The sequence below is a fragment of the Brachionichthys hirsutus genome, chromosome 20, assembly GCF_040956055.1.
Source record: "Brachionichthys hirsutus isolate HB-005 chromosome 20, CSIRO-AGI_Bhir_v1, whole genome shotgun sequence".
Classification (NCBI taxonomy): domain Eukaryota; kingdom Metazoa; phylum Chordata; class Actinopteri; order Lophiiformes; family Brachionichthyidae; genus Brachionichthys; species Brachionichthys hirsutus.
Window position 1 is genome coordinate 4,417,958 of NC_090916.1, and position 21,229 is coordinate 4,439,186.

At 43.0% G+C, this 21,229-nt stretch overlaps 3 protein-coding genes across 3 annotated transcripts; 2 read left to right on the forward strand and 1 right to left on the reverse strand.

Moving 5' to 3' along the window:
• Nucleotides 1-393: 393 nt before the first annotated feature.
• Nucleotides 394-6,470, forward strand: fermt1 (FERM domain containing kindlin 1). The gene is made up of 15 exons (XM_068753507.1): nt 394-544; nt 1,012-1,109; nt 1,546-1,681; nt 1,759-1,896; nt 2,501-2,684; nt 2,788-2,890; nt 2,986-3,093; nt 3,866-3,997; nt 4,193-4,242; nt 4,589-4,713; nt 4,957-5,063; nt 5,161-5,385; nt 5,490-5,614; nt 5,720-5,861; nt 5,999-6,470. Exons 1-15 carry the CDS (start codon nt 394-396, stop codon nt 6,170-6,172), a joined length of 1,998 nt encoding a protein of 665 aa, XP_068609608.1. The 3' UTR covers nt 6,173-6,470.
• A 1,303-nt stretch (nt 6,471-7,773) lies between these two features.
• Nucleotides 7,774-11,899, forward strand: trmt6 (tRNA methyltransferase 6 non-catalytic subunit). Its single transcript, XM_068753697.1, has 12 exons — nt 7,774-8,011; nt 8,178-8,308; nt 8,431-8,540; nt 9,202-9,293; nt 9,374-9,457; nt 9,568-9,692; nt 9,810-9,980; nt 10,142-10,284; nt 10,409-10,494; nt 10,625-10,727; nt 10,946-11,032; nt 11,737-11,899. The coding sequence occupies exons 1-12, from the start codon at nt 7,905-7,907 to the stop codon at nt 11,896-11,898; spliced, it is 1,401 nt and encodes a 466-aa protein (XP_068609798.1). The 5' UTR covers nt 7,774-7,904; the 3' UTR covers nt 11,899.
• Nucleotides 11,900-12,684: 785 nt separating this feature from the next.
• On the reverse strand, nt 12,685-16,278 carry chgb (chromogranin B). The gene is made up of 7 exons (XM_068753696.1): nt 16,236-16,278; nt 16,066-16,112; nt 15,890-15,980; nt 14,327-15,641; nt 14,038-14,137; nt 13,714-13,824; nt 12,685-12,770 (listed from the first exon to the last, which is right to left on the reverse strand). The coding sequence occupies exons 1-7, from the start codon at nt 16,276-16,278 to the stop codon at nt 12,693-12,695; spliced, it is 1,785 nt and encodes a 594-aa protein (XP_068609797.1). The 3' UTR covers nt 12,685-12,692.
• Between the last annotated feature and the right edge of the window lie 4,951 nt (nt 16,279-21,229).

A 21,229-nucleotide genomic window follows, 5' to 3' on the forward strand; every position in this document is an offset into this window, starting at 1 on the left:
AGTACTTCGGGGCCTGCGGTGCCATTGCAGAGATACTGCAGGCGAAGGAGCAGGCTGAAAATCCGCTCTGTTTGGATCCATTTTAGAACAGGAATGGTGAAAGATCCAGGTTTGTTGACTGGCCAGGTTCATTAGGACATTCACACAGCATATTGAGAAACACTAAATCTGTTGAGTCATGTTTTCATCCCAGATGTGTCACAATTTTCCAAACAAAGCAAGCAGGAAGGAATGAGCATAGCAAAATTCCCACACCTTGACATTAATTGAGGATAACAGTAAGCCCCCCCCCCCCCCCCCCCCCCCCCCACTTTGATGGAGATATCTGAAGCTCAGAGCATCCTGTCTATAATCTCTGCACTGTCTCACCCTTTTTGTTCTCATTATAGGATCATGATCACAGCCGCGGAGTATGGGGAAACATCGTGGGAGCTGTCTGTGCAGGTGGATCAAAAAGTCGGTGATGAATCCATGAAATTCAAGCTGAGGGTGAAGGGCGACTTGCATATTGGAGGCCTCATGCTTAAATTAGTGGAAAAGATCAGTAAGTGCCCCAAAACTGTGATCTGACTGTATTTACATGCAGCATGTAGTATTCCAGTTGATTGGAACCATAAGCAAAGGACAAACACTTCCTCTGTGATTTCATGTCTGAGCCTCCCACTGCTGTGTCAACAGACACCACACCCTTGTTTGCCCCGCATTTTACTGCACTGCAGTGCCATTGTTTTGTCCCATTGCATCAACTTCTGTAGCCCGAGGGGCCAAAGTTCAGCCGGAATCTGATCCGATATCTTTCTGTATAGCTCCCCTTAGAAAAGGAAGGTGTTCACAATGCAACTTTAGCAAGATGGTTGACAGAGCATGACACATAGTAGATGATTAAAAAAGCTTGTCGTCAATGGAAACCACCAACATACGATGTCAGATAGATTCAGAACATCACACTTAATGTGCTAAGCCACCCTCTTCATGGGGAATGATTGTGTAATCATTTATAATGGTCTTCAGAGGCTCCTCAGGACTGGTCTGACCATGCCCTGTGGTGGGAGCAGAGGAACTGCTGGCTGCTCAAGACGCACTGGACATTGGACAAGTATGGAATCCAGGTATGGTTACAGCGTTGACATTCAAAACATGGAAATTCCATAAAATAAAAAAACTACTTCATATAACAGTAATACTAATGGCACAAATAGTTCATTTCAATCAATGGGAAATAATCATCTTTACATGCGCTTTTGATTCCGGTAGGCAGAGCGTCTTTGTCAAGACATTATATAATAAATGCATATTGGACACCCAAGTATTCCACCAGCTAAAATAAATATAGATGTATATAAAGGGTCTGCTTTTTAATGAAAACAATAATGTCACAATTTATGCTATAAAAGTTCAGAAATATCTGTGGAAAAATAGATCCTCCTCAAAAACAGGCAATTTTGGTGTCCATTCACATAAATATATATTATGATATTATATAAAGTGAAAATATCACATGCTCAGCTAAACCATCATAACAACACAATAACTTTGATCTCACAGGCTGATGCTGACGTCCGCTACACACCCCAGCACAAACCGCTCCTGCTGCAGCTCCCCAATATGAAAACGATCAAAATGATGGTCTGCTTCTCCAGTGTGGTCTTCAAGGCGGTGGTGGAGATCTGTCGAATACTCAGTGAGTTTCTCCTCACTCAAAACTCAGTGCGCCTCTCCCTGATCCCTCGTAACTATCTGCTGTTCGCTCCACCTCAGACATCAGAAGGTCAGAGGAACTGTCCCTGCTGAGGCCTCCATACGATCCCTCCAAGAAGAAAAAGAAGAAGGACAAGAACTCTCCACAGGATGACATCTGGGATATCGACTTGCTCAGCGGTGGACCGGGTGGAACAGGTACTGGGTAAAGAACACGGCTTTTCCTTCAAGATCAAAATCAAATGTTTCACAGCACACAAAACACTTCATTTAATGAAGAGAGCTGCAGCATTCCTGAAAAGGTTTGGCGCTAATTTATTTATTTATTTATTAATTAATTATTGCTTGTCTTTAATATTTTGTCATCGTGTAATATGCTTTTTTTTACTTCAGATAATGAATCAAAGGTGTAATAATGACTACGGTATATGATACATGCATTCATGTATTATTACATATGAATATATGAATAATAACTGCAGCGAATATTAAATGCATTCATTGTGTACTTTTTAATGCATCACTACATGGCAAGTCCTTTATTTAAAAATGTCAGCTGCATCAGGGCTACAGCATCTTTGTTTCTGTGAGTCATCTCTGCTGCGTGTTGGTTTTTTTCTCTCTCTCAACTTTACTAGCTTTTCTTATTCCTTTTTTATGAGGGATTTTTGACTCTCACATCTCTTGTGAGAGCGAGAGTGCATAATTCCTTCAAACATATTTCTATGACGTTGTGTAGAATCCCAGCAGGTACTGAAAAATCACATTTGAGTGGCCTATTCCTCTATTATCCTTGCACCAGGGCCAATGTACAGTAAGACGATGACAGCGACCTATGACCCAGAGAACGGGATGCCGGCGTCTGCCACCAGCCTTTGGTTTGGAGAAAACCCTCTGGCTGACTGTCAGCCAAACCTGCCGCCAGCTGAGCTGGCCAAGATGTACCAGCAGCTCTCGCTAGTAGACAAAGCAACCCACAGCGCAGGGTAAATGAAAACTCCAAAACTACAATTAAGCATGACGTATTTTATAACGTGGGTTGTATTTCAATCTGCAGCCCATCTTAGCGCTTAACGCTGTGATTGACAGGTGGTTGGACTCATCTCGTTCTCTTATGGAGCAAGGCATCCAAGACGAAGAAAAGCTATTGCTGCGCTTTAAGTACAATGTCTTCTTTGACCTCAATCCTAAAGTAAGAGACCCAAAGAAAAGTCAAACAACCTTGGAAATTGTGACTTTAACCCTCCCTTAAAGTGACATTAGAATGTGTATTGTTTTTGCGTCTAGTATGATGCGGTCAGAATAACTCAGCTGTATGAACAAGCTCGGTGGTCCATCTTGCTGGAGGAGATCGACTGCACCGAGGAGGAGATGCTGATGTTTGCTTCATTACAGGTGACTCATGCGCATCACAGTCGAGGAAGGGATTTAAGATTATGTGTTTATATTTCCTTTTATTCCGCTTTAACATAACCAACCTCTATATTTCCTAATCATCGATGATTGTTAAAGTCCAGATCGTCAGAATAATATATTTTTTAAAGTAATCTATAAATCACACATTTAAAACTTTAACATTGCGTTGAGAGCAAAATATTTAGTTGTTGCATGAATTTCTACTTAAAGCTAAACTTTCATGGTTACTTGTAATGATCTTGCTTTAAATTAGGTTGCAATCTTTTTTTCAGGAGCAATGAAGCCTAATCTAGTTTAAGTGCAGTTTTTGTGCCTTGGAGCTGAGAATATTCAGACGGGGGGAGTTTAGTGTCATGATCGAATCCGAGGACGTGTCAGGACAAGAGGAAAAACTCGCCTGAAAGAAAAGGATGGGAGTGGCAGGCAGTGAAAGAGAGCAATAAGAAGAGAGATTTTAGCAGCGGGAAGGAAAGCCAAAGATTACCATAATAGCCATGGCAACGATTTGGCTGGGATATTCTCTGAATGAATCTCAGCCCGTCTCTGAGCCGTTCAGCTGTTGTGTTGCACCTGCACACGGGCCCAACCCTCCGTCCTCCTCCTGACTCATGTCAGCCCCGCCTGACCTCTCAGGTCGTGTCCGAGAACCTCATCATGACTCGTTCTCGTCACAAACAAAAATATTTGCTCATTGTGATAGTGAAACGTGAGTGTTTTGTACTGGCAGAGTAAAATCTTTCCCTTATTTCAGTATCACATTTGTAAGATGACCATGTCCAGCGAACCATTGGACCATTTCAACGAGCCAGAAATAGATGAAGTCGAAGCTGCCCTGTCCAACCTGGAGGTGACGCTCGAAGGCGGACACACAGACAGAATTCTGGTAAACATACGTTCTGGAGACGGTACAGCGCTGGGGCGGATATTCACTGTAAACTGAAGGTTTTCGGGTCTGCTACATTGGGACACCTGTTTTTAGGCAGCAGCGGTTGGTAGGCCTCCAGTGATTGCATGTCTTAACACGGTGATGTAAGGCAAAGACACAGGATGATTGATCGTTGTTTGTCCTGCCCCCCAGGAAGACATTACAGACATTCCAGAGCTGGCAGATTCCCTCCGACTGTTTAGGTAAATCTATAACCTATATTCCTATCACATTCCGATCAATAATAACTGAAGTGTTATATTTGTGTCTCAAGCTGAACTTAAAATCCTTTAATTGGCTACTGCCCTGAAATCATCCTCAAGAAGTAGCTTACAATTGCTTGTTAATTTGATTTATGGGTAACAAAGCCCTCCTTACAAATATGCTGCTTGTTCATGTTCATTTTATAATGGCTTACCTTTCATCTGATGATTAGGAAACAAACGCTTGTGATCTTTTTCTGCATCTTTGTTGTACTTTCATTCAGGTAAAGTCTTGTATTAAAGACAATGCCAGTAATTATTCTTTTTTCTTTTCATTTAAACCAAGGCCCAAAAGACTAACACTGCGACCATACAAAGAGTACTGGTTTGTGTTTAAGGACACCTCCATCTCCTACTATAAGAGCAAGGAGGCCTCTGTCGGAGAACCCATAGAGCAGTTTCACCTCCGAGGTCAGAGAAAGAAAGAAACGTTTTATTTTGTGCTGTTGAAGAAGCACGACTGTCATTTTACGCCTTCACCCAATGCATGATTTATGAGCCATTCCTTTCTAATACTAAAAAAGGGATGCTGTCATTATGCGAGTATTTAAAGCAGTAATTAACTATTGTCACTCCTTCATGCTGTCATAGCAACTATAATTATCCTGCATTCATTTTTACATCATGCTGCTCTTCTTCTGTGGTTACATTCAGGTTGCGAGGTGGTCCCTGATGTCAACGTAACAGACAAGAAGTTCGGCATCAAGCTCCTAATCCCGGTCGCTGATGGGATGAATGAGGTGTACATTCGATGTGACAATGTAAGGTATTCGTAAATACCGATCTGGAGTAAATCCCGCATGTATATAAGTACTTAGGGCCGGTATTGTAACTGTCGTTACCTGTAACTGTCTGCAGCAGACACAGTACGCCAAGTGGAAAGCTGCATCTATCCTGGCCTCCAAAGGCAAGACAATGGCCTACAGCTCCTATAAGTCAGAAGTGAGGAACATCCAGTCCTTCCTACAGATGAAGAGCCTGGCGCCACCTCCTGGTCAGGCAGCTCCCGACGTTGACACCATGGAGATGAACGCTGAATGCTTTGTTTCTCCACGCTACGCCAAAAAGCACAAGACCAAACAGGTCGGTCTGAGGGCTGCATCCGATTCATAGCCATCGCAGTCACACACACGCCACTGTCATCAAATAATACGCGTGCTAAATCTGCTTCTGGTCGTTGTCTCAAGCTGACAGCTCGTATCCTCGAGGCCCATCAGAACATAGCACAGCTGTCCCTGATGGAGGCCAAAATGCGCTTCATCAAGGCCTGGCAGTCGCTTCCAGAGTTCGGCATCAACTACTATATTGTCAGGTACGGTGGGTATTTCGGTGCAGTAGGTACATACAGCTGGTGACAGATAGTATCTGAGTACCATTTCAGAAGACTCAATTCAAAGGTTGTCTTTTTGAGTTGCAGATTCAAAGGCAGCAAGAAGGAGGAGATCCTGGGCATTTCGTACAACCGTCTGATTCGTATCGACATGTCCTCTGGGCTGCCGGTCACCACATGGAGGTTCGCAAACATGAAGCAGTGGAATGTTAATTGGGAGATAAGACAGGTGAGGGAGGATTGATTCCGTCCATCTATTAATCTGTCTCTCATTTACATTTAGTGACGCAGTCTTTCGTGTGGGACTGGTCTCTCGGATGTAATTACTCCTGAGATTTCTGCTGAATCTTTTGCATGTAATTCCAGGTGACCATAGAGTTCGACCAGAGTGTGTCAATAGCTTTTTCCTGTTTAAGCTGTGACTGCAAGGTGGTTCACGAATTCATTGGTGGTTACATCTTCCTCTCTACGAGATCAAAAGACCAGAATGAAACACTTGATGAAGACCTTTTCCATAAACTTACAGGAGGCCAAGAATGAGGAAAGACTATATGCGTTATAAGCCTGTGCTTCTCATGCCACATTTGTTGATTATTTGTATACATATAAAAGTATAGAATCCATCTGCCGTAGCAGGGATAACCCAGAACACTGTAAGAAAGAAAATGTAATGTTCTTATCATGTTTTTTGTTATTGTTGTTTTTATATCCTGCTGTAAACCCTTAACAGTGTAATCTGCACGAGAAAAATGTTGATGCTGGTGTAGTCAAGATTTATCTTTATAATAAAACTGGGGTGAAAAGATTTATGTGAAATGTAAAGTTTTTTTAGGTGAAAAGTTGTCCTTGTTTTCAATAGAAACTTTTTATAAAAGTTAATGAAAAAGTCTGAATTTGTTCTGCACTTTTTTAGTTTTTACACAGTTTTTTCAAGGCTGTGTATTTTTTTTAATGTGGACTGTATGGAAGGAAAATACAACCAACATGTCTTGGATTGATGAAGGATCTCATAAACTGGGCAACTGGGCTTCCTACTTCCATAAATATTGACTGCATTGAGAACTCCAGATAAGATGGCATTCAGATGTTTTATCATGAAATCCCAAATACAAATTTCAATTAATTAAGATTAGAGTTTAAAAAACCTCACTTTACAGTCACTGTTTTGAAATGCAATTTTGTAGCAATAAAATACATAAGTAATACTGAGTACAATATTAGTTGTGGATTTGAACCAAAGCCACCGTGACCTAATATGGGAAAATAGGTGGGACTTGCTACATAGGATTTCTTCCAGATTGCATCATTAAATGAAACAATTTTGACCCAGTCCTTTTATTTTTGGTGCCATGTAGGCTGCTGATTTTTGCTTTATCAACCACATCGCTGCTCTGAAAGCATTTCTAAAACACCAGGATGTGGCCCCCTGAGGGAATCGAGGCATATCCACCCAGGCTGGGTGTTGACTCACACATCTGCTGTGTTTGAACCCTTCTGTTAACTCTGTTGAACGAAATTTACTGTAGAAGTATCAGCTTCTGTGTGATTTGGAATAGCTCTAGACCTTCTTCCTCTTTGTTTTCTTTATTAAAAAAAAAAAAAATTATACTATCCATTTTGATCCCAGTATTGTGGTCTGAAATGTTCCGTACCTTTTAACTCCTGTCAACTGAATATGGACAATTTAAAATAAATAAGGAGCATGTTTATTATTACCTGTATATTTTCCAACACCACCAACACTTACACGTATATTGTTTAACATAATCAAAAAACATTACATTACAATTAAACGCTTACACTGTAAAATAAAATTAAATACGATTAAAAAAAACTATAATCAGTAGCGGACAAAGCTATTTAGAAGATGAATGAATGAATGAATGAATCTCTATTGCTTTTGATCTGCATCCAGGTGAAAGCTCGTGATGCAAAACCACGTTCATCGATGATTCTGACATCGATTTCGTTGCTTCCTACTTCTCTTTTATTGGCTGTCACAATCAGCATTTGAATATTTAACCAATCATAGACGATTGTGTTGAAGACCGGAACTGCCCACCATCTGAAATCGTTTGGTATTCCTGGAGAAGCTAGCTAGAGAAACCAAAGCTAACACGTGGGAAAAGCCATTTACTGGTGTTTCGCTTTTATTTCAAGCCGCTCAAAGTGGCTTTCTAGACGGCGCGTTGTCAAACGACGACTCGGTATAATCCCCTGAAGTTGACCGTTCGCTCTCATCTTACTGGTTAGCTGGTTTATCCGTCTCATCATGGCGGACCACACAGACGATGATTGTCAATACAGAATTAAGGAGGGCGACAACGTCGTGCTGAAACGAGGAGACGTCTTCAAAGCTGTGCAAATTCAAACGAAAAGGTGAGTCCTTCGGCGTGATTAATAAAACCCCTGAACCAACTAAACATAAACGCGGAGATTTATGAAATGAGTTGGCGCTTGTACTCGTGACGTCATTATAAATGTGGAGCTAATGACTTGCTTTTGCTAATCCAGTTATGCTACTTCCTGTCCCGTCCACTTACAGGAAGGTGGGTTTCGAGAAGCAATGGCTCTTCCTGGGTAACGCGATAGGACATTCGTACAGCACCACGTTTGAGATCACGTCCGGAGGGATCCTGCAGCTTCAGAAGCCGAAGGACCCGGACGGTCCTGCCGGTGTGTATGAACCTCTGCGATGCCATGTTTGACTCATACAAAAACATACTGATCGATATATGTTACTTCCACACCACATGTATCTATTGATCTCCTGCTTTTCTTGCTCTCGCTCTTCCCAGATGCAAAGGAGGCGGGCACAGACAACAGAAACATTGTGGATGACGGAAAGTCACAGAAACTGACCAGAGATGACATCGAGACGTTCAAAGAGCGAGGCCTGAAGGGTCAGGTACATCAGTGAGCCTGTAATTACATAACTGACCAAAATAGGAAAGTCTCACAGGCGCTAGCTCTATTTATTAAAGTCTAGTTCAGGTGTGTTCACTTGGTATATAGACCTGCTGTCTGAGCACTCGGATCATCAAGTTTCATGTCCAGGCTTCAGTAAAACGCACATTGATTATCTGTGTTGCCAAAACACAATACGCTGTTGCGTATTGGATCGTAGGCATCCATCCAATCCATGGCCATGTTGTGTTGTTACAGTTAATGTGAGAATCAGGATTTAAGTCCACATGCATTATCCTGATGCTTTAAATTTCATTAGATTTTATTCACCGCTGTCAAACAGCAATATTGAGCAGCTGGCACGACCCCATTGTTAAAGACGTGTCTGAAGAAATAGAAACGGAGGGCTTGGAGTGGAGACGAGTCGAATCGTAACGAGAGATTTGCTCAAATGTTGTTTTTTACCAACAAGCATTGCGTGTTTTATAGTGTAATGGCATCCAACGCTGCATCCAAATCAGCCCAAGTAGATTTTTCCAGGAGCAGGGACATCTTTTTTTTTTTTGTCTGTCTCATCACACAGCTTATCTTTTAATGATCAAATAAAATATTGAGGTATAACAGAAGACGGACTGTTGACATTATGAGTTTGTGTACCACAGGAAATCATTCAGCAGCTTATAGATAACAGCTCAACATTCAAAGATAAGACTGGATACGCCCAGGACAAATACATCAAGAAGAAGAAGAAAAAGTGAGTCGCTTGCAGTGCTTCACGACGTGGTTCGCTCTTATTAGTGTTGTCAGCTGTTTCCCCATCTTTCGCTTTTCCAGATATGAAAACAGTGTGACGATTCTGAAACCGTCCTGTCGCATCCTGGCTATGATGTACCACGGCAGGGAACCAGGAAAGATCTGGTGAGTCGGCGACAGGGCTTCACAATCTGTGTGAAACTTATATTTGTATGCAAAAAAAGAAATACCGGTGTATGAATGTGATTTTATTTTTTATCTTTTTTCTGCTGCAGCCATTTAAGGTACGACACACTTGCCCAGATGTTGACTCTGGCAAACATCCATGCGGGCAGTAAAGTTTTGGTGTTTGAGACTTGCGCCGGCCTCGTGCTTGGAGCCGTCATGGAACGGATGGGGGGTACGTCAAACCTGTGTACTCTGACCTCGTGATTTTAGCTTTTCTTCGCAAAGACTTTCTGTCCTTTCCATTTTGTCAGCCATCTGTTTAATTGTCCTCCCTTTCCTCCTCTTCCAGGCTACGGCTCAGTGATCCAAATGTACCCAGGAGGTGAGCCTTTTCGGGCGGGTGTGGAGAGCTTTGGTTTCCCAGCGCATTTCCACGATACGCTGCACGAGTTCCCCGTCTGCCATGTCAATGAACTGCTAGCAGGCACTCTGGCCACCGCTGCCAAAGACCCCAGCACTGGTAGAGAGAACTTTTTGTTTTTGCTTTTGGCAAAGAAATCTCTCAAAGATGTTTATTGCCTGTGCTAAAAAATAAAACATTTCCTTGTCATTTGTTGTTAGAGCTTGCTAAAATACACATTGATGCATCTCTAACATAGATTATCGCCTTCACTATCACAGATTCAAAGCAGCCTAACGTGGCTGCAGTGGAGGAACAATGTCAGCCTGAGGCAAAACAGGATGACTGTCAAGAAGATCAGGGCATTGAGATGAGCAGTGGCACGAATGACCAGAAGAAAGGGAAGAAGAGCAAGGAAGTCAAAGTGCGTCTGCTATTCATTAATATACATTTATTTTTTTATATATATTTATAAGCATGTCTATGGGGGCGGGGAGAGCACATTTTAAAACTCAGATCTGGCCTGACTTCCCCCCCACCCCCCCCAGGCTCAGGAAAGGATGGCAAAGCTGGAGGAGAAACGGAAGAAGCTGGCGACTGCTGCTGCCTTGCTGGAAGGCAGGAATGCCGATGGGTTGGTGTCAGATTTAACTGCAGAGAGAACATGAATTATGATTCCTCTAATTTACACATCTCCAAGAACAAATTGTGTATTTCTGATCAGACGGGTTTGCTTGATCATCATCTTTGTCTCCCACGTGCAGGTTGGTTATCGCCAGTCGCTTTCTCCCATGTCCGGTTCTGATGGGTCTGCTCCAATTCCTCTCCCCCTCCAGGCCTTTTGTAGTCTACTCTCAATACAAAGAGGTACGCTCCTCTTTTGCCTGCAAAAGGGTTTGCTGGCAGAAGGGAAACCTTGTCTTTACGTCACGTTGCTGCTGAGTTACGATGCACATCGCGTCGGAGTGTTCGTCTTTTGTGCTTGTGGTGCAAAAAAAAAAAAAAAAGATCTTTCTCTGTGTGTTGACTCTGCAGCCTTAAACCTTAATGCTCTGTTTTGATCTCTCACCCCGCGATCTCTACAGCCTCTTGTCGAGTGCTACACAAAGCTGAGGGAACGCGGCGGCACAGTCAGCCTCAGACTGACTGACACCTGGCTGAGACATTACCAGGTAAGTTATGAGTCAGCATGATGAGTTTTGTTGGAATAGATAAAGCCCCCCCCCAGTCAATATTCTTTAATAGTGAGGGATCGATTTCCTATCGGTAATGTGAAAGAGACCGCTTCAAGTGATGGAGGCATCGCAGGTTATTGTCCTACTCTGCGGTTTTATTATCTTTCAGCTAATTGTTTTGTTTTTTACGGACCGTAACGTTCCCGTCTCGACACGGTCGTTCGTTTCACCGACTTCATCAAAGACAAGGATAACACTAAAGGAGTGAGAACTCTGCACCCGCGGCTTTGTGAGAACGCCACAGCTCAACAGGCTGCACGAGCCACAAAAGATCAGTCAGAGTTGGTTGAATTTATCAGGCATAGAGCTAATGATGGAAAAACAAAGAGATGAATAACTCATAGACTTTTAGAAACATTTGGTCTGTCGTTTTGATTTTAATTGTTAATATCTTGGTCCATTAAAAATCAGGAAAGTGTTTTTTTTTTTTAAATGTCTTCATCTCAAGGTGATATTGGTGACCATAACTCTTGTTTTGCGTTGCATTGATCCTCTGTGCTATGCTGCGCAGCCACCAAAGCTTAGGTTTAAATTTCTTTGCACGCTCCAAGAGATCTTCCCCACGAGGCCAGCGGTCATTTCCCCACAGCCCTTTGACGAGCATGAATGCCCTCCTGACTGTGTCCACGCCATGTGCCCAGGTGCTGCCCAACAGGACTCGTCCTGTGCTGCTGATGAGTGGGGGCGGGGGCTACCTCCTCTCAGGGACGACGGTCGCCGTGGACCATTCCAAACTGCAAGCCTCTCTGCAAGATGAAGAACCAGCGCCAAAGAGACTGAAACTGACGGACACGGAGGGATGAACAGGCGCGGAAGCATCACATCTGTCGAGGGCGCATTGCCAAAGGGCTCTCCTCCAGTGCTGACTTTGGATTCTGCTGCCGTGATTTCACACGTCTGGAATAAGGGAGACGATGTCTCGTCTTTGCGCACTCCAGATCACATCAGTGTAGATGAAGGCTGATCGCTAAAACGGTACGCCTTGTAGCCTGAATGAGCTCAGTTATGCGTCGCGTAAGGAAACGGAGATCATCTTTTGTTTCATGAGGAAAGAGACAGGTTTTAGTTGTGCCCAGAGACTCCTTTGATCTTATTTTTTTTATTTTATTTTTCCTGCAGAAAGTGCGTCTTGTTTATAATCCAGCATCACTGTGAGTTACGTACCGTACCTGCAGAGAATTAAAAAAAAGCAGAGCTGAAAACACTGGTGTGTAAATCCTTTGTCTCCATCAAGAAATCATTTGAGACATTTGTTTGGTCCCAGAATAACTCCTTTAATTGAGTGCAGGCTGAACAAACTCTTAAGGAACACACATGCATGAATACGGTAATGCTGTCAGGCAGATGAGCGGCGTAGGCCTATTATTTTCAACGTTTTCTCACCGTAGTATATAATATGAACATTAAAACCATTCCCATGCGGATTAATTTGAAAACATCAAAGACATCACGACTACCATGATGAACAAGAAGCTAAAATGTTTTTGGCAAGGCTCTATTATAATCTTTCTTTCTTTTTATTTTCTACACTTAAAGCACGATTTGCAGAGACGGCAACTTCTGTCGGACAGGGAAGTTGGATGCTGCCCGCCGGGGTTTAATCAGTGTTGTCATGCAGTTTGCTAGCGATTTTCTGCAGTTCCATGTCCATGGCTGCGAGGTTCTCCAACTCCTCCTGAAAATAGAATGCGTTTTGTCAAATAATAACAGTTCAACATGACAGGATATTTTTTCATTCCTGTCCTTGAATTTGCATAAATAAGCCAAATTGGGTCACTTTTTATTACATTCCTATAAAAAATAAATCACTAACTCCATGATTTACTCTTTACTCTCTCATTATAGCATGCCTCGTTGGTCTGTTCTGTTTAATGATGGGTTTACTATGGATGATTGCTCCGAGAGGTTAGAATTGTCGTGTTCTGTTTACGATGATTCCTGCCGTAATAGAAGAAAAAGGTGTAGTTAACAAAAGCGGAAATATGAAGCAGTGATTTGAGTCTGAGATGAAGAACGAGACGCCCCTGATGAATTCCCTTCTGTTTGTCTTAATGTATTTGGGACATGCTCTTGAGGGGAAGTTCTTGACGCACAGACGCATGTCTGCCGATGCTCTGTGGTTCCGAATGCTAAGTGATGACATCTCCATATAGACGGGGTATTTCCGTAAGGAGCATGGCTGCTAACCCCCCCCCCCCCACACACACACACGCACACACATGGCACGCTGTGGATGGGGTACATGAGGTGGCTTAACTGGCTCAGTCTAGGATTGACGGAGCGTCTTTCGGTGAGGCAGCCGGATAAACGTGAGACTTGCAGATGTATTTATTCAAATTCATCTTTCAGGCTGGACTCGGTTTCTTCTGTTTTTAGGATTTGCATTCATAAACCTGAATCCAGCTGCACCTTATTTTTCACGAGTATGTGGTAAATGAGATTCGGTGCTGCACAGTGTTTACTGATGATTATAGATTTTTGCACACTTCCGTGCAACGCTCTAGGACCAGTAGAGGGTTAACAAAGTGAGTATGGCAGCAAACGTATGCACAAATCGGCCATAAAGGTTCTTGTCTTATTCATTTATTTTGCAGTAAGTGAAAGCGTTTTGTTTTTACCTCCTGTGCGTTTAGCACTCTGTGGTGTGTGCTCCTCTTTGCCTCCTCTTCATCGGGGTGGTTGACCAACCGGCTCATCTTATAGCTCAGCAGTTTGGCCAATTGATCCTTCTGCTCACATTCAAGTCGAAACCGGATTACAAGCATTAACGATGGAGCGGTCAGTGATAATGAAATAAAAACTGCATGTGGTAACGGTTAAATGGATGAAGTTACATATTGAGATGACTTTTTCTTAATGTTTAGGTCGACGCTTTATCTGTAATCTAACGCAACAAACCAGTTTGCGACTGTATTTTCTCAAATGATGCGTATTCCGTCTACCTTGCTTGAGCTTCCCGTTTGCTCATCCGGATCCCTTTTAAACCAAGCTGGATGGTAGTAGCTTCTGAAAATCCAGGGATTGCGCTTCTCTGCCAGGTACCTGAGTAACAGACCCGGTTAGACGGCCGTCTGATTCTAACAGCAGCTCATGCACAACGCTTAAAGCGGCAGCTCATTCCTTTTGTTTTCATCCCTGTGGTACTGAGCTGGACTGCGTTTTGTGCTCCGGGCTGCAGGAAGGCAAGCAAACGTCTAAAGAGTTGTTAAACACGATGAAAGATTCAAATACCTCAGAACATCGGCCCTGCTGTGTGCAGCCTCCTGGTCTTCCTCTGAATCCCTCCCTCCTTCTTCAGACGAGCCTCCGCCGCGCTTGTGAAACCTCGTCTTGTAGTGGTATCGGCGTGTTGGCTTCCATGAGCGCTTTTCCACGTCTTCTTCTTCGTTTCCGTTTCTTTTGTCCAAGCCCCAGGACTCCTGACTGCGTTCCTCGTCAGCCTCTTCTCTCTTCTGATCTGTGAGCTCTTCATCGCGTTTGTGTCTTCTCTGGTGATACCTCCCGGTCCTCCAGTCCCTCTTGTCTCTTCCTGTATCAAAATCCCAATATTCCTGGCTTCGCTCTTCATCGGGTTCTTCCCTGGGATCATCTGAGAGCTCTTCATCGCGTTTGTGTCTCCTCTGGTGATGCCTGCCAGACCTCCAGTCTCTCTTGTCTCTTCCTGTATCAAAGTCCCAATATTCCTGGCTTCGCTCTTCATCAGGTTCTTCCCTGGGGGCCTCTGAGAGCTCTTCATCGCGTTTGGGTCTCCTCTGGTGATACCTGCCAGACCTCCAGTCTCTCTTGTCTCTTCCTGTATCAAAGTCCCAATATTCCTGGCTGCGCTCTTCATTGGGTTCTTCCCTGGGATCATCTGAGAGCTCTTCATCGCGTTTGGGTCTCCTCTGGTGATACCTGCCAGACCTCCAGTCTCTCTTGTCTCTTCCTGTATCAAAGTCCCAATATTCCTGGCTGCGCTCGCCATCCTCTTCCTCACCACGTTTGTGGAGGTTGGGATGCGATGGCTGCCACACAGGTCTGTATCCGTCTTCCTCTTCCTCGCTTCCATACCTTTTGTCTACATCCCAGTACTCTTGACTACGTTCTTTCTCTGGCTCCTCCCTCTCTCCTCCTAAAGGTTCCTCATCTCGCTTGTGTTTTTTCTGGTGGTACCTTCCGGGTCTCCAGTTCCTCTTCTCTCTGTCTTCTCCTTCCTCCTCTGATCCCTTCCCTTCTAACCCCCAACTCTCTTGACTGCGCTCTTCCTCCTCCTCCCCTCGTTTGCGTGCCCGTTGCTGGTATTTCGGTCTCTGGCTTCTCCTCTTTTCTCGCTCTTCCACCTCTCCATCCTCCTGTCTCTTCTCCTTTTCATCACCCAAACTCCAGGATTCTTGGCTGCGCTCGTCTTCCGGGATTTCTCTCTTTTCCTCCACAGATCTCAGGAGCGCCTCAATGTCTTTTGCGTTTACTCCCTTTGCTTTGGGGTCATCAGGTTGACCTTTGACCACATCTTCATGAGCTGCTATCACCTCAGCACTCTTCTTGTCCACTGGGGCATGTTTAACCCCTATTGCAGAGTAAAAGAAGATCAAGAGGTTTTTGGAGCCACTTTCGGGACCAGTTATGAAAGATTTCTTGTTTGACATCAGCCTTTAATTCTAACCTCATTATGTATTGGATGATTCAGAAATAATCAAACGGCCTCTATTTATATCACCAGCCGGTTGCCAAGGTATTCTGATCTGACAGTTAAATAGTGCCGCATCTACTCGCTATGTTCAGACACGCATTAAATAATCTCTTTATGCTTCTTACCTGCTTGCAGGATGTCTTTGCATTCCTGATCCAGCTGGGAGTCTGGTTTGGAGAGAGCTTTTGACAGCACCTCAACCAAGCATTGTTTTACCTGCAGTCCGAAAAGAAAAAAAAGTATTTTATTCACAGATAAGGGTTTGATCTCAATGGTAAAACTGCAAAGTAAAAAGCATTACCACATCTTGTCTTTGCCTTTGTTTTCCCACCGGAAGTGCTAGATTTTCTGCATTTGAAACAAGGAACAGCGCAGTGGAGTAAGAATCAGTACCTCTGTCCGTGGTGCTGAAATCGGCTGACTAACTTCCAACACTCTGCGGGAGCAACAACTCGCCACTCTTTCACCTACCTGTCAACAAAGCCGCAGCCACAAGGACAAAAACAAGCCTCATGTTGGTGAACTGAAGATACGTCCGAGTTAAAAGATGCTTCTTCCCTCCTCTCCGCAGCAGCAGCAGGAGAGAGCTGCGCTGACTGGGCGCCGACTGCTCTGAAGGATGGAGCAGAGGACTGCCTCATATAAAGAGAGGAGTGGGCTGCAGAAGCGTAGGAGGAGGGCTTTAGGCTCTGTTAGTGTCATGACTCATTATTAGACCCGCACAGAGAGCGGACGTGTGAAATTTGAAGCGTGCACAATGATGACATTTTGTGCAAAGTGAATTAGTGATCCCGTTTGTGTCAGATACTATTCAGGTTGATTATTTAAACGGCTGGACGAGATGGTCGAATTAGAGTCCTTGCATGTTTCTGTTTAATGCCACTAAACGCCTGAGGAAAGCAGGTATTGAACACGCTCTTATGCGATTCAATTGCCCTGCAGCGTTAATGTGCCAATTTATCATGTTATTTTCCTTTTCCAAAGAGATGCTGATTCGAACCAGCCTGTGCTTGTGCTCATATTCATGTTGCATTGTGCTGGGCTACTATGGAATTAAACTGGATATTGTTCCCCATGATTAAAGATCTCTTTGCTCCAGAGGACTGCCCCAATCTCTGACTCAAATGATGTAATAATTCTTCAGTCTCCGCTGTTAACGTGTTGCTTAATGGGAGAGCTCGACAGTTGTAGCACAACACTGAAGAATACCTGGGCTGCATAAGAAGTGCATCTCATCCCAATGTAGTATTATAAATGGCAATACCTCAAAAAGAAGGCGCCTGAAAAGAAACGTGACAAATGTGAATATATATATATATATATATATATGCGATTACGCCTTGATTTCCAACTTCTTTTAATACCCAGCAGGGACCGTATCTTAATGTGCGACTGCTCCTGAAAAACCTGGATTAGCGTAGTTGGCATAAAGTTAGTGGGCTCAGCTCAAAACAGCCGGGAACATTCAAACTGACAACTGCTGGCGTCTTCTAGTTCGGCTGTTTGCGTGCTTTTCTTTTTTTTTCTTCGCCCTGTACAGCAATTTGTTTTCAAGAAGAATATATTTATTAGATAGAATGTAAGAGCAGCATAAGTACAGTCAAACAATAGAATGTATTACAGTACAAATAAAGTCAAACACCCTGACTAAGAGGAGCATTTCAAGAAAGCCCTTGCGGTCTTGTTTCCGTTGAAATTCCTTCGTACGTCGACATATAACAATACCAATAAAAATAAATTACTCCATTGATGCAAAAAATAGCAATAAATTAAAGACACACATAATATGTACAACGTAGGTGGAGAAAAAAAGGGGGAATGGGAGCAAGGTAAGGGGGAGGGGGATTGATCGGGAGAGAGTCGTGATGATAACTCCCATCTGTGTGTGCCTTTGTGCATGCTTGAAATATGTATGATGATAATAAAAAAATGTTTACATGACAAGCACTGACCTTTATATATGGCAAATCACTTTTACGTTTAATCACATCTCAGAAAGTGAAACAGCTGCGAGCAAAATGAGAATATCATGCTTCATAAATCTGCTCTCCGGCCATTTGCTTCTCGTGAGCCTCCGTCTCTCTTTGTTCCTACAGACAGGCTCCATTGTGGAAGTAATGAAGTAATTACTGAGTACGAGAGAACATAGAACTGTGTGTTGTACACAAAAGCAATATGTGGTGATTCAAAGCAGCCTCTGAACCCATTCTTTAGTGTGAATTACATATTTTCAATGTAACTTTTTTTTTTTTCTGTGTGTGTACAGTGAGCAGCAGCAATTTACTCCGCCGTCCCTGGGGAGGAAGTTGTGTCTGTGCCTGAGGCCTATTACTCCACAAAAGCATCGAAGCACCAAATTATGCAAGTCCCATGCTCTGTGTAATCTGCGTGTGTGTCCATGAATGCCTGCGCACTCATGTATGACACCGTGTGTGTGAGTTTTCATCGTCTTGACACCATGGCTTCAGGCCCGATTAATATTTTAGTGGGCCATGAAGAACTTGCAGGCGGCACGATGCAGTAAGACAGGTTCTGTGAGCACGACTCAGACCCCCCCCCCCCCCCCCCTCCCCTGTCTGCAGCAGCACCCGCCCCCTTTCATCACGACAACTAAAATGCATGAACAAAAGGCGAGCAAGGCTCACGATGCAGAGCACCAGATGAAACCCTCGGCTGAGCTTTGATCACAGAGGGGACGGAGTGCTGTGATTGGCTCCTAACTGCTGAGGGGCTTTTGATGATCTTCCCAAAACAATAGTCTGTTTATGATCGCCTGTGGGCCAATACACTTACTAATAATATGCGTGTGCTCAATGCATCGTTGTTGTCTGACATTTTAATGAGTAGGCAGTTTTATTTTCCATTCGAGGAACTCCTGCTTTTATTGTTCTTTTATTACAATCTGTTGTAAAAATCTAAAGCAAAGCTCTGACTAATTGCACCATATCCATCCTGCATTTGAAATGTGACATTTTCTTGATATGACAGAATATTTTCCGAAAAAGTATTAACACAGACTTAAATAGATTAAACCATATTTTCCACGACAGATCTGTGTAGGAATGGACCCTCCAAGTAGCTTCTTCTGTCTTTACAGGAGAAAAAAATACATAATAATTCTACCAAGACACTGTATGATGCAGCTCTGCCTCACCAGTAAGTGGTATTATATAGGCCCCTTGTGTTTGCTGTATATTTTGAGTAATTCTGAAGAAAGCTGAAGAATTCGGAGCGAAAGGCTTCCAAGCTACCAGCGACTGGACTGCGACGTTGGTCTGTTTGTCTCCCAGTTCAGTACAGAGTGAACTAAAGAGGATTCATTAAAGTGAATGTTTCCACTGAGGCCCAACACCCCCCTTATAAATAAATTAAACTCCAATCTAAATTCCAATTAATAGGTTTACAATAAAAATGGCAATCATGGGACTTGCAATGTTAAAGAAAGTGAACAAAAAATAAATAAAAATGGATCCAAACTGGAGCGGTGTGTTGGAGCATGCATGTGTGCAACGTGACTCTTATTCATGTATTGTTTTTAAAGCATTTCTTTACTCTCTGTTGTAATATTGTTAATAAAGTTGTCAACAATGCTTCTCGGTAGAATGAGCCGCCACATGGCCGGCGCTCCAACCTGAGTGCCACGAGAGTCTGTCAAGCAGTTCATGTGTAATCCAGACAAACAAATTGTGAGAGCGACATTAAATGTCAACATTTCCTCCTTGGCGGAGGTAATAAATCCTTACTTGACATCATCTCACTGCTGTTAGCCTGAGAGCCCGGGCCTGAGTCATGGGATGTCTGCTGAAGGCCGGTCATCAGCAGCGCTCACACCACCGAAGGACTATCTCATTTTTTATTGTGGTTCGGGTTTTGTTACTGAAATGTTAACAAACGTTTCGGATCATCAATCCGCGACAGAACCAGAAGGGCTGGTCATTTTCAAACTTTAATGTGGAACTATTGCACATTAAATCTATAGTATAGTATAGCATCAATTCAATATTGATATTAATATTTGACTCTTCAGTAATTATTCATGTTGCATCACCCCATACATAAAACATCTCCCATTGTGACACTACGGAGAATGTTAACCATCCTATTGTACCAGACCTCTGCAGCACATGAACATTTAATGCAGCAGTATCGCTGCCTGTGCTTTACGCTCCTGGGTTTCATCATGAGCATTGATTTTTGATCTGTCAATGCAAACGGTTGTTATTAAAAAACGCTGTCGGCTGGACCGTTGTAGCTGAAGGAGTGACTCAACCGCTGGGACCATTATAAGGTTTATTAATGCTGCTGGCAAATTGGTTCTAAAACTGCCTACTGAAAGATTGCATGCTGATGTATTATATATATACCCATATAAATCTTGACAAACTAAAACGACACTTTTGGAAGATGGAACCCTTGAGCATCTGTTCTTCACTGTGTTTTAGTCGGCCTTCTGATGTGATTGTGACTTTCTGTTGGTGTATAGTAGCAGTATTATGACAATATAATTCCAATGTCCCATTAAAAAGCTGGCTAGAAAGGAGACTACTTTGGTTTCTTGGCGTGTTTGTTCTTAGTCGGCCCAATAAGCTCTATTTTCTGCACAGTGTCTATTTAAGTGTAAGATACGATTTTAAAGAGGTTTTTTTTAAACGCTTTTAAAGGCACTGTTCGAGGCATGTGGACTCCCATTTAAAACTGTGTTATCAATGTCTTTCCCCACTAAGTGCCACTTTGAAAGTGCTCTTAAGACGTGGATAACTGCAAGCGTGGCAGACTTGATTCGCTTGACCCAATTTCCACATTGGAAAATTCATTCCACTCCATAAATGCAACTACTATTATAGAAAGTACTGGCATATACTGAAGTATCTTCCTCACAATGGCCTTTAGCTCTTTGGTAAATCTGACACTGATGTTAAGTCGTTTTCACAGGATTAATAACCTAAAGCTGTAAACAATCAGGACTCTGACAACAAATAGACATAAATTGGATTATTTCTCTCAGTTCTACCTCGGTGATTGATTGTTTTCTTAAATTCTATCTCACTCTCAAAGGTCTAAAGGTTGTCCTTAGACTGAGCCTCAAGGGCATCCTCTGTGGCATTTAATGATTCCTGATGGTTTAAAAGATCATTTGATGAGCTAATTTAATTATCACAACAGTTAGGCGTGCTGATTTCTGATTTTGTCATTTCCTGGGTCTAGAACTCCGTTTTTCCTCGTTTTGCTGCTATGAGCCCCCCTTTCTTTGTGTTTCCAGTCTCTCTCATGTGTGGAAATAATCCCTTCATCTGATACTTTTCAACATTTTCAGAGTGAGAACCCAAGAATATAGTCACAAGGCAGAGATGTGAGGTTCAATGTTTTAATTACAAAAAGTCAAAACATGACAAGCGCACTGTGTTGATGTGGTGACTAACATGGAAGTTTATGAGGGAGATTAAAAAATATATATTTTTTGATAT